Source organism: Mesoplodon bidens (genome assembly GCF_964165515.1).
Source record: "Mesoplodon bidens genome assembly, chromosome: 5".
Classification (NCBI taxonomy): Eukaryota; Metazoa; Chordata; class Mammalia; order Artiodactyla; family Ziphiidae; genus Mesoplodon; species Mesoplodon bidens.
This window is the reverse complement of record NC_138161.1, coordinates 29,492,792-29,507,674: the sequence shown is the minus strand read 5'-3', so window position 1 is coordinate 29,507,674 and position 14,883 is coordinate 29,492,792. Positions and strand designations below refer to the sequence as shown.

Here is a 14,883-nt window from a genome sequence, read left to right as displayed (position 1 = left end):
AACTGAGTAGAACATCTAGGAACAAGCCTCAGGAAGACTCAATATTTAAAAGGACAAGAAAGAAAGCAGAGCTAAGAAAGGAAACTTTGAGAAAGAAGGAAAGCCAGAAGAATGCCCAAAGAAGCCAAGAAAAAGAATGTTTCATATGTAATGAAATCATCATTTGCATCAAGTACAGCTGAAAAGTTGTAAGAAGAAAGAAAAGTGACCATTCGATTTGGCAATGTAGAGGTTAATACTGATTGTGACAACTGTTTTAATGGAGTACTGGGGACAGATCCTATTGAAGTGCGTTAAAAAGAAAATAGGTGTAAGACATATAGGTCAATGGAATAGAATTGAGAGTCAACAAATAAATCCATATATTTATGATCCATATATTTCTGACCATATATTTATGATCAATTGATTTTTCAGCAAGGATGCCAAGACAATACAATGGAGAAATAATTGTCTTTTCAACAAGTAGTGCTGGGACAATTGAATATCCACATTCAAATGAATGAAGTTGGACCCCTACTACACACCATGTAGAAAAATTAATGGATCATACACCAAAATTTAAGAGCTACAACTATAAAACTCTTAGAAGAAAACACTGGAGTAAATCTTTGTAACCCTAGATTAAGCAATGGTTTCTTAAATACAATACTAAAAGCACAACTGATGAAAGAAAAAATAAATTGGACTACATCAAAATTATAACCATTTGTTCTGTAAATGACAACATCAAGAAAATGAAAATACTATCCATGAATGGGAGAAAATATATCATATTGCAAATCGTATATCTCATAAAAGATCTGTATTCATAAGATATTTTAAAAAAAAAGCTTAAAAGCTACAATAAAAATACAACCTAATTAAAAAGCAGGTAAAAGATTTGTATAAACACTTTTTGAAAGAAGATATGCAAATGGCCACATGAAAAGATTCTCAACATCATTAGTCATCAGGGAAGTGCAAATCAAAACTATAATGAGAATCCATTTCACACCCATTTTGATGGCTAGCATCAAAGAAACAGACAATAAAATGTGTTAGCAAGCATGTGGAGAAATTGGAACTCTCACACATTGCTAGTGGGAATGTAAAATGATGCAACTTCTTTGGGAAATAGTTTGCCAGTTTCTCAAAGTATCAGACAGAGTTACCATATAATCAAGAGAAATGAAAGAATACTTCCACATAAAAACTTGAACACAGATATTCATATTCATATTTTAAACCATGCTGAATCATTCATTCAGCATGATTTAAAATAATCCCGAAGTGGAAACAGCCAAATGTTCATCAATTGATGAAAGGATGAATAAAATGAGGCTTATCTATAAAATGGAATATCATTTGGTAATGAAAAGAAGTGATGTACTACTGTTTGTTAAAACATAAATGACATATGTTCTTCACATACTACATGTGTGATCTTTCCAAGCCTCAATTTCCTCTATTAGAATGTGATAATGCTTTCTTCCACCCAACTTCTGGGCACAATTATTGAGGGAGAAAATACATTGAAGGTCTTCATAAACTGCCAAATATTTCTAAACTATCTAGAAAAACATTAACAGAAAAACACAAGTGATTAACAGAGGACACTTACCTTTTCTTCAGAAAGGGCTTTGATATACTTTTTACCCACTTTTTTCTTCATTGTCCAGGAAATAGCTCTCATTCTTTTACCTAAACTTCCTCCATTATTTGAAGTTTTGTTTTGTTCTCCACTTTCATTTATGCATTCCCCTTCATGTACCTAGTTATAATTATTTACAAAAAACAAAATAATAAAGCAATGAAAAACATTGTCATTTGTCCACACTCCCTCTTCTTCTCTTTCTCTACTTCAATGTTCTTTATCTTCACTGTAAAATTACAAACTAAAATAAATAAGAAAGTATATTAATTTATTACTATCTGTGTTAACTTACCATTACCTAAGTTTCAAAAAAGAGTACTATAAATATTTTTAATTTCAGGTTTTTCTATCTTCCTTTACAAAAGCTTTGAAGAAACTATCTAAACATATTTTTAACTTCAACATTTTTCTGTGCTGTTCTCTTTCATAGCCTGAATCACAATTTTATTTAGATATTTATTTATAGGTTTTGTTGTTGTTTTAAAGTCTGTCTCCTCCTAGACTCTAGGCTTCATGAAGTAAGGATTTTCACCTGTATTGTAACAGTACTTTCTGAGTGCCTAAGGGAGATACTGTCATAGAATAGATGCTCAATACACATTTACTGAATAAATGAATGATGGTTTGCTAAAAAATGTGTAAACTACTTTATCAGGTTCACTAAATTCCTTCACAAATTGCTAGGCCATCATTACTAATCAATGAATTTGAATGAGCCTGAGCAACTTTTATAGGTTAACTCTAGAATTATAAACTTAATAATAGTAAATATATCTATGTATGATTATGGAAAGTTGAAGGTTTATACAATATGGGAGTTTGAGACTGACATATACACACGGCTATATTTAAAATAGATAACCAACAAGGATATGCTGTATAGCACAGGGAACTCTACTCAATACTCTCTAATAACCTAAATGGGAAAATAATTTGAAAAAGAATAGATACTTGTATATGTATAACTGAATCACTTTGCTGAACACATGAAACTAACACAATATTCTTAATAAACTATACTCCAATATAAAATAAAAAAATTTTAAAAAGATCAACAAGAGGGCTTCCCTGGTGACGCAGTGGTTGAGAGTCCGCCTGCCGATGCAGGGGACACGGGTTCGTGCCCCGGTCCGGGAAGATCCCACATGCCGCAGAGCGACTGGGCCCGTGTGCCATGGCCGCTGAGCCTGCGCCTCCGGAGCCTGTGCTCCGCAGCGGGAAAGGCCACAACAGTGAGAGGCCCGCATACCGCAAAAAAAAAAAAAAAAAAAAAGATCAACAAGAAATCCCTCATGGTAAAAAAATTATATAGGGCTTCTCACTATTTGTATACACATACTGCATTGTATTATTTACAACTGTGTAAATGTTGATAGACCATATAGCTGTATACAAGTTTATCAATGTATATTCATGTATGTATACAAGTTTATCCATAAGTTTATATATACATAAATATATAGGTGAATAAAAAGGGATATATGTAATATATGTATAAAAGGGGATATATTATATATACACATGCATATGTATGCACTAATGGAGTTATTTATAAAGTAATAATAAATGTCATTTTCTTTCTACTATTTTTTGTCTAGAATATCCATTGCTGAAATAAACATATTTAAAGGTATTATAGGTAGATGGATATAGGAATCTGAAAGGTATTCTGAGAATCAGATATGATAAAAAAAAAGTAAAAAATGAAGATGCAATATATAGAATGAATGATTAAGAAGTGCATAAGATCTAAAACCTATTGACCTAAAACAAATCTATCACATGAATAGATAAATCAGGTTCAATGATAAGTATATATTTTTACTTTTCTCAATGTATATCCCTCCTCTCTACTATTTTATTAGTTGTTTTACATTTCATTAATCACTTATCACAGTTGGTCCATGGTTTATTAGATAGTATAACAAATAGCAAACTTTGGACACGATGTTGCACCCTGCCTTTTTCATTTTTGACCTGTATAATTTAGGAGTAATTTTATTCAAACATATTTCTTCAGTGATAAAATAAAAATAATAATAGTTCCTACTTACAGGTAGGTAAAGTGTTTAGTGCTGTGCTTACTTCCTGGTAAGTGCTCAATTAAATGTAGTGGTGATGATGATGATGATGATGTAAATAATTTTATGGGAAGCTTTTCTTAAGCTACATTCAAAGTGTTCATGGTTTTCAAATGTGTATGGAATCGTCACCACTGAGACATTTCAATGTGTACAGAAGTATGAGAGTGCAAATGAGCAGCCTATGCTCTCCTTAACTAATTTCCAATTAAACCATTTAATCATTTCCTAAATTAAAGCAATTACAACTTACATAAAATTTAACATATATGTTGTTTTATAGTGGAAATGCTCAGAAAATTTGGGATCGTCTGTGTTACTTTAAACTGTAAATCTCTTCTTAAGTTGTTCTGCCTTCCCAAACATCTGTTAGGTTTCTTAGATAGCTTTTCACTCTTAATGTCCACCATGGTACTAGCTACTAAATAATTGTTCATTTATCACAAAAATGTATACAATGTTATGATTTTTAAATATCTTTCTTTTTCTTACTGTAATTTGCAAAAATTATATTGGCTTCACAATTTTTCATAACGTGTTTGTATAACACTCATTATAATGGAATAGAATACTAACCCCAGTTGAATCATCTGTTCTTGATACGGAATTATTCCGAAAACGGTCAAAATTCCCAAAACTGCTGCTGCGCTATAAAATAGGAAAGAAAAAGGAAAGGAAATTTAGGATTTGTGACTTTCACTGATAAAACTGCTAAATATATTAGATTATGGTTCAGTAAGCATCAGTCTCTTGCAAATACAGGACTAAAAACTTTCCTCTCTAGAATATCTAAAGGCGCTGAAGGTGTAACTATTATTAACATTGTAATATTTACAGTTCATAACATGTCTTCATATGTTTATGTTACAGTGTTAAGCACCTTGGAGAAAAATCTATTAAATTATTTTTAATTTATAGTGTTACTTTTGCTCCTGAGAATGGCATGTATTACTAAACAACCAACCAATAAAAAAACAAGAAAACAAACAGACAAAAACAAGCATTTGAGTAGATCCACAATTGTGTCTCATAAAGATCATATTTATCAAAAAATAAAAATTAACACAAATGCATTTCCTGTTGCTAATTCCTGATAATTTGAAACTCTCTACTAGACGTCAGAATGAGAAGGCACATACACAGATCTATTAATACATTGAAAAGAGCATTTAGGTGTACACAGGTTGGGAGGAAAATGAATTTTTCCACATTTAACATGGAATCACAGTGAGACCCCTGGGTCAATTTCATTCACTGGTTTTGAGAAAAAGCTCAGTATGTTAACAGAAGACTTATTCTCTTGGATATTTCTTGCCTACAAGGCTAAATTTTTATTCCTATGTAACTCATTCTAGGCAGGTAATTATAAGCAATTCCTGATATACTGCAAAGTAAATGATTCTCCTAAACACATTTTCAAAAATGTTTAGAGTCTTTGAGTCACAAAATTGATATTTTCTCACTATTTAATTTTATACATTGTTTGGGTGGTGGATATCGGATGTTACAGACTTTATATACTCACAAATCCCAAGAATATGTTCTATCTTAAGAACTTTATCTCATTTCAAGCTTATAATATTTTCCAAATAAGCTGGTGGCACTGAAAAATAACCTGGTAATTTGAAAAGTTAAAAATGGGAGTCAGTAATCTATAAAACTTTGTATTGTCCTTTAAAAGTCACAGACCATTTTAGTTCAAGTCAGCTTCAAAGGCTCTTAGTCTTTACAGGCATTTTTATTCTCATGTCTCCCTGCTAGTGATCTTTAAAACTCCTTGTTTCCCTTTTAAGTTAGTTGAAATAAAAAGATCCTGACACGTGACAAGGGGTTAGCTTGATAGACAGTGTGATACAGAACGTCGCCCCAAGGATGATGGCTGTGTTAGACACAAATATTGCCTTTTGCTGACTTGCTACCCCTGATGAAGAAGCCCTTCAGCTTGTGGCGAGAGGAGAGAAAAAGAAGGACTGAAACTGAGAACCACTCTGGTTCTCACGCAGGGCTTACTAACTTAGAGTGATTTCCCAGAGCATTAATCATTTCTACTTGCCTAGTAGGCATTTCTGCCAGGCCATCATTGCCCAAAAATCACAAAAGGGAATTGAGTGTATTCTTGTGTTGCCTATAAACAGTCTGAACACAGGGAAATCTGTTACTCTTTTATATACTTGAAACATTCTTATGGACTATTGGAGCCTGTGCTTAGGGCAATTTTATAGTCTACAACCAGCCTATGTCCTGCCTACTAAGTATTAATGAGGGTTACAGAATGATATCCACCACTGGATAATCGGTCGTGTTGGCCATGAGGACACAGAATAAGCTCACTTCAGCATTTCTCTACAGTATCCTCTGCCATTAACTAATCAATAGTCACCACCTTTTAAAATTAATTCTCCCCTCACTATGTCAATAAAGAGAAGCAGATAATGGAGTAGTGGTTTTCAGGACTATTACTTTGGGTTTTGTCAGTCATCTCATTATGAATCACTCAACAGCTTTAAGCCAGAGGAGTAAAATACCAATCTGTCCTAAGACACCCTTTAGAAGCAAATCTAAGTATCTAAAATAACATTTTTAAAATTTCAGTATTCTCTAGTCAAAAAGTTAGTGACTTTCTGAGATGGTTTCATAATGTATAGGTTATGGCTTAATGAAAAAGGGCTAATAGTCTACTCATAGTAGACTATGAGATATGGACAGTGAACAAATGTGAAATTTCTACTGCTGTTAAGTTTCTAGTGAGAAGGTGAATCATGGAGGTAAGCTGGTTTCATAGATGATAGTCCTTTATAAATAAGAATGTATTTCAATATTGATAATTTTGCACTGTATAATTGTAACAGATTAGGTTTAGCAAATACCATTTGGTGACAGAGCTCCCATCAAGACAGAGCTATTATATAAACAAATAGCTGACAAAAGAGTAACTTAAATAAAAATGCAATTTATATTTTAGATAATTCTTTGTTTTTGTTGACATTAGATTATATTTACTCTTTATAAATCTATACAGTCTTTCCTTATGCAATTAGATATGTGTTTGTAAAATGGCACACCTATGGAAGGTAATTTGGAAAAACGAGCAAAATTACATGTATTTGCCCTTTGACCCAGAAATTTCATTTCTAGACATCTATGTCAGAGAGACACTTGAATATAAATTGATTTACTCATCCACATTCAATGTAAATCTTTTATAATATTGAAAAGCTATAAACCCCAATGTTCATCAAGAGAAGACTGATTGAATAATTTATGGTAAATTCAAACAATAGAAATGTGTGCATCTGCAAAAACACTGAAATATAACTATCTGCTATGGAATTATCTCCAGGATATAGTGTACATGAAAAAAGACAAGTGGAGAAAAGTGTACATAATAGATCGCCTTTTATCTAAGGGTGGAAATACACGTATGTGTCTCAATACAGGCAAAAATATATTTTTCTTCTTAGAGAAATGGGGTAAAAGGGACAGAAAACAGACTTCTCTGAATATGCCTTGTTTTATAAATTTGACTTTAAAACCATGTAACTTTAAAAAATATTTATAAACAAAATTAAATAAAAATAAAAGCAATCCTTAACAATTCCAAATAAAAATAATGAATCTAATTTCATATTGAATTGGTGACTTAGAGAGAGGAATTATTTTAAACAATTTTTTTAAAAAGACAGTAATTTGATGGTTTAAAGGACCAAAAAAAAAATAGACAAATTTTAACCTGTTTTCCAATCCTAATTACAACTGCATCCAAAAAAATTACCTAGGAATAAATCTAACTAAGGACGTAAAAGACATGAACTCAGAAAACTATGTCACTCATGAAAGAAATTGAAAATGACACTAACAAATAGAAACATATACCATGCTCATGAATTGGAAGAGTAAATATTGTAAAAATGATCACATTACACAAAGCAATCTATGGATTCAGTGCAATCCCTATCAAAATACCAAAGGCATTTTTCACAGAATTGTATGAATTCACAAATAATTCTAAAATTTGTATAGAAACACAAAAGACCTTGAATAGCCAAAGCAATCTTGAGAAAGAAGAACAAAGCTGTAGTTACCATATTCCCTGATTTGAAACTATACTACACAGCTACACTAATCAAAACAGTATGGTACTGACACAAAAACAGACACACAGTTTAATGAAACAGAATAGAGAGCCCAGAAATATACCACACTTATATAGTCAATCTACAGCAAAGGAGACAAGAATACACAATAGAGAAAAGACAGCTTCGTCAACAAATGGTGTTGGAAAACTGGAAAGCTACATGCAAAAGAATCAAACTGGATTACTTTCTCACACCACATAAGAAAATAAACTCAAAATGGATTAAAGACTTAAATGTAAGTCCTGAAACCATAAAAGTCCTAGACAAAATCATAGGCAGTAGGTTCTTTGACACTGATCTTAACAATATATTTTTTGGATATGTCTCCTCCTGCAAGGGAAACAAAAGCAAAAATAAATAAATGGGACTACATCAAACTAAAAAGCTTTTGCACAGCAAAGGGAATTATCAACAAAACAAAAAGGCTGCCTACTGAATAGGAGGAGGTATTTGCAAATGATGGATCCAAATAGGGATTAATATCAGAAATATACAAAGAACTCATACAACTCAGCAACAAAAAAAGAAAAAAAAACAACCCAACAACCCAATCAAAAAATGGGCAGAGGCCCTGAGTAGATATTTTTCCAAAGAAAACATACAGATGGTCAACAGGCACATGAAAAGATGCTCAGCATAACTAATCATCAGGGAAATGCAAATCTAAACCACAATATCACCTCACACCTGTCAAATGACTATTATCAAAAGACAGCAAATAACTAGTGTTGGCAAGGATGGGGAGAAAAGGGAACCTCTGTACACTCTTGGTAGGAATGTAAACTGGTATAGCCTAATGGAGAACAGTATGGAGGTTCCTCAAAAAATTAAAAAAATAAAACTACCATACAATCCAGCAATTTCACTCTTGGGTATTAATGCAAAGAAGAAAAAACACACTAATTCAAAAAGATACATGCACGACTTTGTTCATTGCAACTTTATTTACAATAACCAAGATATGGAAGCAACCTAAGTGCACATCAATAAATGAATGGATAAATAAGATGTGGTATACAAATACACACACAATCCCCACACACAATGGAACAAAAAGGAACAAAATCTTGCCATTTACAACAACGTGAATGGACCTAGAGGGTATTTTGTTAACTGAAATAAGTCAGACAGAGAAAGACAAATACTGTATGATTTCACTTGTACGTGGAATCTGAAAAAGGCAAACAAATGAACAAACATAATAAAACAGAAACAGTCATACATACAGAGAAAAAACAGGTGATTGCCAGAGGGGAGGGGTGGGGGGATGAGAGAAATAAGTGAGGACGATTAAGAGATACAGACTTCCAACTGAAAAATAAATGAGTCACAGTTATGAAATTGGGGAATATAGGAATAATAATGTAATATCATTGTATAGTGACAAATGGTAACTAGACAGCATGTTGGTCATTTTGAAATATATAGAAAGATCAAATCATTATGTTGTGCCCCAGGAATTAACATAGTGTTGTAGGTCAATTATACTTCAAAAACAAACTCAGAAAAAGAGATCAGGTAGTGGTTACTAGATTCAGGGTGTAGAGAGAGGGGGATTGGATGAAGGTAGTCAAAAGGTACAAACTTCCAGTTGTAAGATAAGTAAGTACTTACTTAGGGATGTAATGTACAGCATGATAAATATGATTTATACTGCTGTATGTTATATATGATTGTTAAAAGAGTAAATCCTAAGAGTTCCCATCACAAGGAAAAGATTTTTTTTAATCTTTATTTTATCTTATATCTATATGAGATGATGAATGTTCACTAAACTTAGTGTGATAATAATTTCATGATGGATGTAAGTCAGATCATTATGCAGTGCATGTTAAACTTATATAGTACTGTATGCCAATTATATATCAATAAAACTGGAAGGAAAAAATTTAACTTTTAACCTGTTTTCAGTATTCACACCATTGTTAATGATATCGATATATATAAATGCGAATGTTGAGAGACAATGAAAATAAGTAATGATGTTAATGACATTTGAAGTAAAAATTCTCAGTCTATATTCTCAAATTTTTCACTTTGTCATACCATAAAGTAGGTAAACTTTCAAAGACTACTAGGGCCATGCCAAAACAACACAAGGGCCATATTAAAAGATTGTCACTAGGGTAAATTGTATCCAAATATGGGACAATTTTAGTAAAAGGAAGAATAATAACTGAGCTACGTTGAAATACATCTAATGTATCAAAATTCATGAGTTCATAATGATACTAAGAAGAAAAATATCAGTTGTTACCTTTGGAAATGTTACAGCCATATTATAAAAACTGGCAAATAAAGGGAGAAACAAACATTTAATCTGTCCTTCTTGTATAACACATATTTTAGAATAACAAAATATTTAATGAAGGAAAATTTTTCTTTCCATGTATATGTGTGTATATATTCTAGCTAATCAATTAAGTGATGAAATTACAAAAGTACCATTTTGTAAGTCTCTAATGCAGTAATGGATCTAGGCAACAATCATCAATGACTACTCAAATCACAAAAAAGAATGAACCAGAATATGGGCTTCATAACGGAAACACCTAATATCACCAATGAAATATTCTTTACAAAAGAAATGCATTCACACCCAGCTTCTGTATCTAACTACCAGATTACAAAAAAATACAGAGACAGAGGAGCATGTTAAATGACATCAAAAAGATGAAGTCAACCAGAAAATTTTAGACAATGAGAAAATTTACAGGACAAATAACCTGGTTCCTTCAACTAATCAACAGAAGGAAAAAAAATAAGAGAGGGAAAGTATAAATTGAGAATCTTTAAGAGTTGTATCAACTAAATAAATACTGTAAAATCCATAGATCTTATTTAGATATAGATCAAATAAACCACTGTAGCAAAACACATCCAGGAGACAACTGAGGAAATTTTTAAATAAGTAGCTAAATGATGATATTGAGGAAGTATTGTTATTTTTCATTTGTAATTCAAAATAATCTAGTGAGTTCAGGAGGTATGTGGGCATAAAGAAGAGAATGGAGGTTATTTAATGATTAACTGGGTGATGGATATATGGGGTAGATTGTACTACACTCTGGGTTGACATATGCTTGAAATTTTCCATAATAAAATGTTGGGTTAAAAAAAGAACCAAATGTACCTATATAAAAGCTAAAAAATAATTTACAAAGAGTTAATAAGGTGGAGGGCAGGGGGAATCATGGGAAAACTACCTTCCTCAATCTTGCTGTGATCCTGAAGCTGCTCTTAAAAAATAGTCTTAAAAAAAAAGAAAAAGAGTAAATGGTTGCACAACTTTCTAAGGAACTAATTTTCAAAGATATCATTAACATTACTTAGGTTATGGTTGTTTAGAGGTATGGACGGATTTAAGGAGAAAATAAAGTTTTGCTTTCTAAATTTATTTTAGTACAACTAACTCTGATATAAATGTATTTTACTGGACTACCTTTTGAAGACTATCTGATTATGTGGTACAGTTACCCTCTTCCACATAGTCTACTTGGCTTCCACAAAAATAGGGCTGAATAAGTGTCATTTGGGTTGTTTGAACTCATTTGTGTGTGTGTGTCCCTACGCAATGCAAAGAACTTAAGAAAAGATTCTTTTTTGTTTGTCACATTTCTTCTCTAGTTTTGTATAATACTAGTTATTACAGAATGTCTATTCATTATATAAAGCTAGCAGGGTTCTTGGAAATCATATAGTCCTTCTCAATGAGGAAGCTGTTGTAGGAACCAAAACTTGCAAAAAAAAATCCCCCCTCTTTTTTTTTTCAATTCTCCACCCTGCTGTACTCTCCACTATGCCATTCCATTACAAAGTTTTGATCCTGTTTTCCATTTTCAAAGAAACTTGCTATTTAAGTGGAATGAAAAATATGTAAAGTTAGCTTGATATATAGAATAGAACTGAGTAGGTTTCTTAAAACAATGACTATCCTAAATTTATCAACATGAAGGAGAATTAGGGAGTCTCTTTTTTTTTTTTTGGAATGTAAATCAACCTTTGACCAAAGCCAAAAGAATAGAACCCTTATTTTCATTTTTTAACCACTCTCCAGCTTCCGGGACCTTCAAGTAAAATCTTATCTCCAGGGGTTTCCCTGGTGGTGCAGTGCTTGAGAGTCCACCTGACGATGCAGGGGACACGGGTTCGTGCCCCGATCCGGGAAGATCCCACATGCCGCAGAGCGGCTAGGCCCGTGATCCATGGCTGCTGAGCCTGCGCGTCTGGAACCTGTGCTCCGCAACAGGAGAGGCCACAACAGTGAGAGACCCACATACCGCAAAAAAAATAATAATAATAAAAATAAAAATAAAAATAAATAAATAAATAAAAATCTTATCTCCAGTGTGACAATATTTGGGTAAGGCATCGGTGGAAAATTTCACAGTCTATTTCAAAGAAAAATTTGCATATATGAGTCAGACATCTGCAGTATTTTGAAATACACTGGCAAATTAAAAATTACACACACTCTGCCAATGAGTTCTCACATCATCTAAATATTGCACATAGAGCATTCATTGGTAATATGCTCTTAAAATTCAGAATTCTGTTTCAGCACATGCTTGTATGAATATTCTATAATAATGGTATGCTAAATCTCAATAAGCTTGTCAGCCTTTATCCAAAGGCATTCGAGGATTTAATTGTTCTAACTAACTCAGGTGCTGAGATCTTTTGAAGAGTGTGAAACAAATTTAACTCACTTAAAATAATCTGTGAGGATTGCCTCAGTGTTAAATAATTACACTATCATGTGGCACTGATGGAAGACAGTTGTTTGGGCGTCAGGGGGCTGAAGGCTGAAAGACAAGCAGGGTGTGAAATAAGGCCTTCAACACTAACATTTTAACCTTGGGTAAAGGCAACTCAGTACTCAAATATGTATCAATGCTCTAAATATTTTTAATGTACATCTGGACTCTTAGAACAAAAGTTAGTCTACTTGATCTCTCTGGTTCAGTATCTTTCCTATCAACCACACACTATCTGAAGGAAGTGCAGATTCTGACTCCACCACCATGTTTTAAAAATTTGTGTCAAAATTTCCATGCTAAAGCTTTCCTTTCAGAAGTTGATGTGCCAAGAGATGTTTTCTGTAAATTGAAACTACCTCAAAGAAAATTACCTAAAGGAAAAAAAACTAAAACTAAAAAAAATCAATGCAGAATGAGCCATACCTATAAAAGCGTTTATTTGTATCAGCCTATTTAATGTAACAAAAATAAGTTTTATGAGTTTTACAGGATACAAAATTAATGCACAGAAATCTCTGGCATTCCTGTACACTAATGATGAAAAATCTGAAAGTGAAATCAAGAAAACACTCCCATTTACCATTGCAACAAAAAGAAAAAAATATCTAGGAATAAACCTACCTAAGGAGACAAAAGACCTGTATGCAGAAAATTATGACACTGATGAAAGAAATTAAAGATGATACAAAGAGATGGAGAGATATACCATGTTCCTGGATTGGAAGAATCAATATTGTGAAAATGGCTCTACTACCCAAAACAATCTACAGATTCAATGCAATCCCTATCAAACTACCACTGGCATTTTTCACAGAACTAGAACAAAAAATTTCACAATTTGTATGGAAAAACAAAAGACCCCGAATAGCCAAAGCAATCTTGAGAACGAAACACGGAGCTGGAGGAATCAGGCTCCCTGACTTCAGACTATACTACAAAGCTACAGTAATCAAGTCAGTATGGTACTGGCACAAAAACAGAAAGATAGATCAATGGAACAGGATAGAAAGCCCAGAGATAAACCCACGCACATATGGTCAACTTATCTTTGATAAAGGAGGCAGGAATGTACAGTGGAGAAAGGACAGCCTCTTCAATAAGTGGTGCTGGGAAGACTGGACAGGGACATGTAAAAGTATGAGATTAGATCATTCCCTGACACCATACACAAAAATAAGCTCAAAGTGGATTAAAGACCTAAATGTAAGGCCAGAAACTATCAAACTCTTAGAGGAAAACATAGGCAGAACACTCTATGACATAAATCACAGCAAGATCCTTTTGGACCCACCTCCTAGAGAAATGGAAATAAAAACAAAGATAAACAAATGGGACCTAATGAAACTTCAAAGCTTTTGCACAGCAAAGGAAACCATAAACAAGACCAAAAGACAACCCTCAGAATGGGAGAAAACATTTGCAAATGAAGCAACTGACAAAGGATTAATCTCCAAAATTTATAAGCAGCTCATGCATCTCAATAACAAAAAACAAACAACCCAATCCAAAAATGGGCAGAAGACTTAAATAGGCATTTCTTCAAAGAAGATATACAGAGTGCCAACAAACACATGAAAGAATGTTCAACATCATTAATCATTAGAGAAATGCAAATCAAAACTACAATGAGATATCATCTCACACCAGTCAGAATGGCCATCATCAAGAAATCTAGAAACAATAAATGCTGGAGAGGGTGTGGAGAAAAGGGAACCCTCTTGCACTGCTGGTGGGAATGTGAATTGGTACAGCCACTATGGAGAACAGTATGGAGGTTCCTTAAAAAACTAAAAATAGAACTACCATATGACCCAGCATTCCCACTACTAGGCACATACCCTGAGAAAACCATAATTCAAAAAGAGACATGTACCAAAATGTTCATTGCAGCTCTATTCACAATAACCCGGAGCTGGAAACAACCTAAGTGTCCATCATCGGATGAATGGATAAAAAAGATGTGGCACATATATACAATGGAATATTATTCAGCCATAAAAAGAAATGAAACTGTGCTATTTGTAATGAGGTGGATAGACCTAGAGTCTGTCGTGCAGAGTGAAGTAAGTCGGAAAGAGAAAGACAAATACCATATGCTAACACATATATATGGTATTTAAGAAAAAAAATGTCATGAAGAACCTAGGGGTAAAACAGGAATAAAGACACAGACCTACTTGAAAAAAAAATAAGTTTTATGAGTGAGAAAGATTCAAACATTGAGAATTCTCAATTGCACTGCTGTATTACTTACTTATTACCATATCTCA

General features: G+C 33.0%; 1 protein-coding gene across 2 annotated transcripts in view; it reads right to left on the bottom strand.

The window, feature by feature from the left end:
* SAMSN1 (SAM domain, SH3 domain and nuclear localization signals 1) overlaps window positions 1-14,883 on the bottom strand; it is a 383,350-nt gene that overhangs the window by 22,585 nt on the left and 345,882 nt on the right. For both annotated transcript variants that reach the window (XM_081235859.1, XM_081235860.1), the window contains 2 exons: window positions 4,294-4,365; window positions 1,604-1,753 (listed from right to left, as the gene is read on the bottom strand). In XM_081235859.1, coding sequence (XP_081091985.1) covers window positions 1,604-1,753; window positions 4,294-4,365 — 222 coding nt within the window. The remainder of the gene's footprint in view (window positions 1-1,603; window positions 1,754-4,293; window positions 4,366-14,883) is intronic.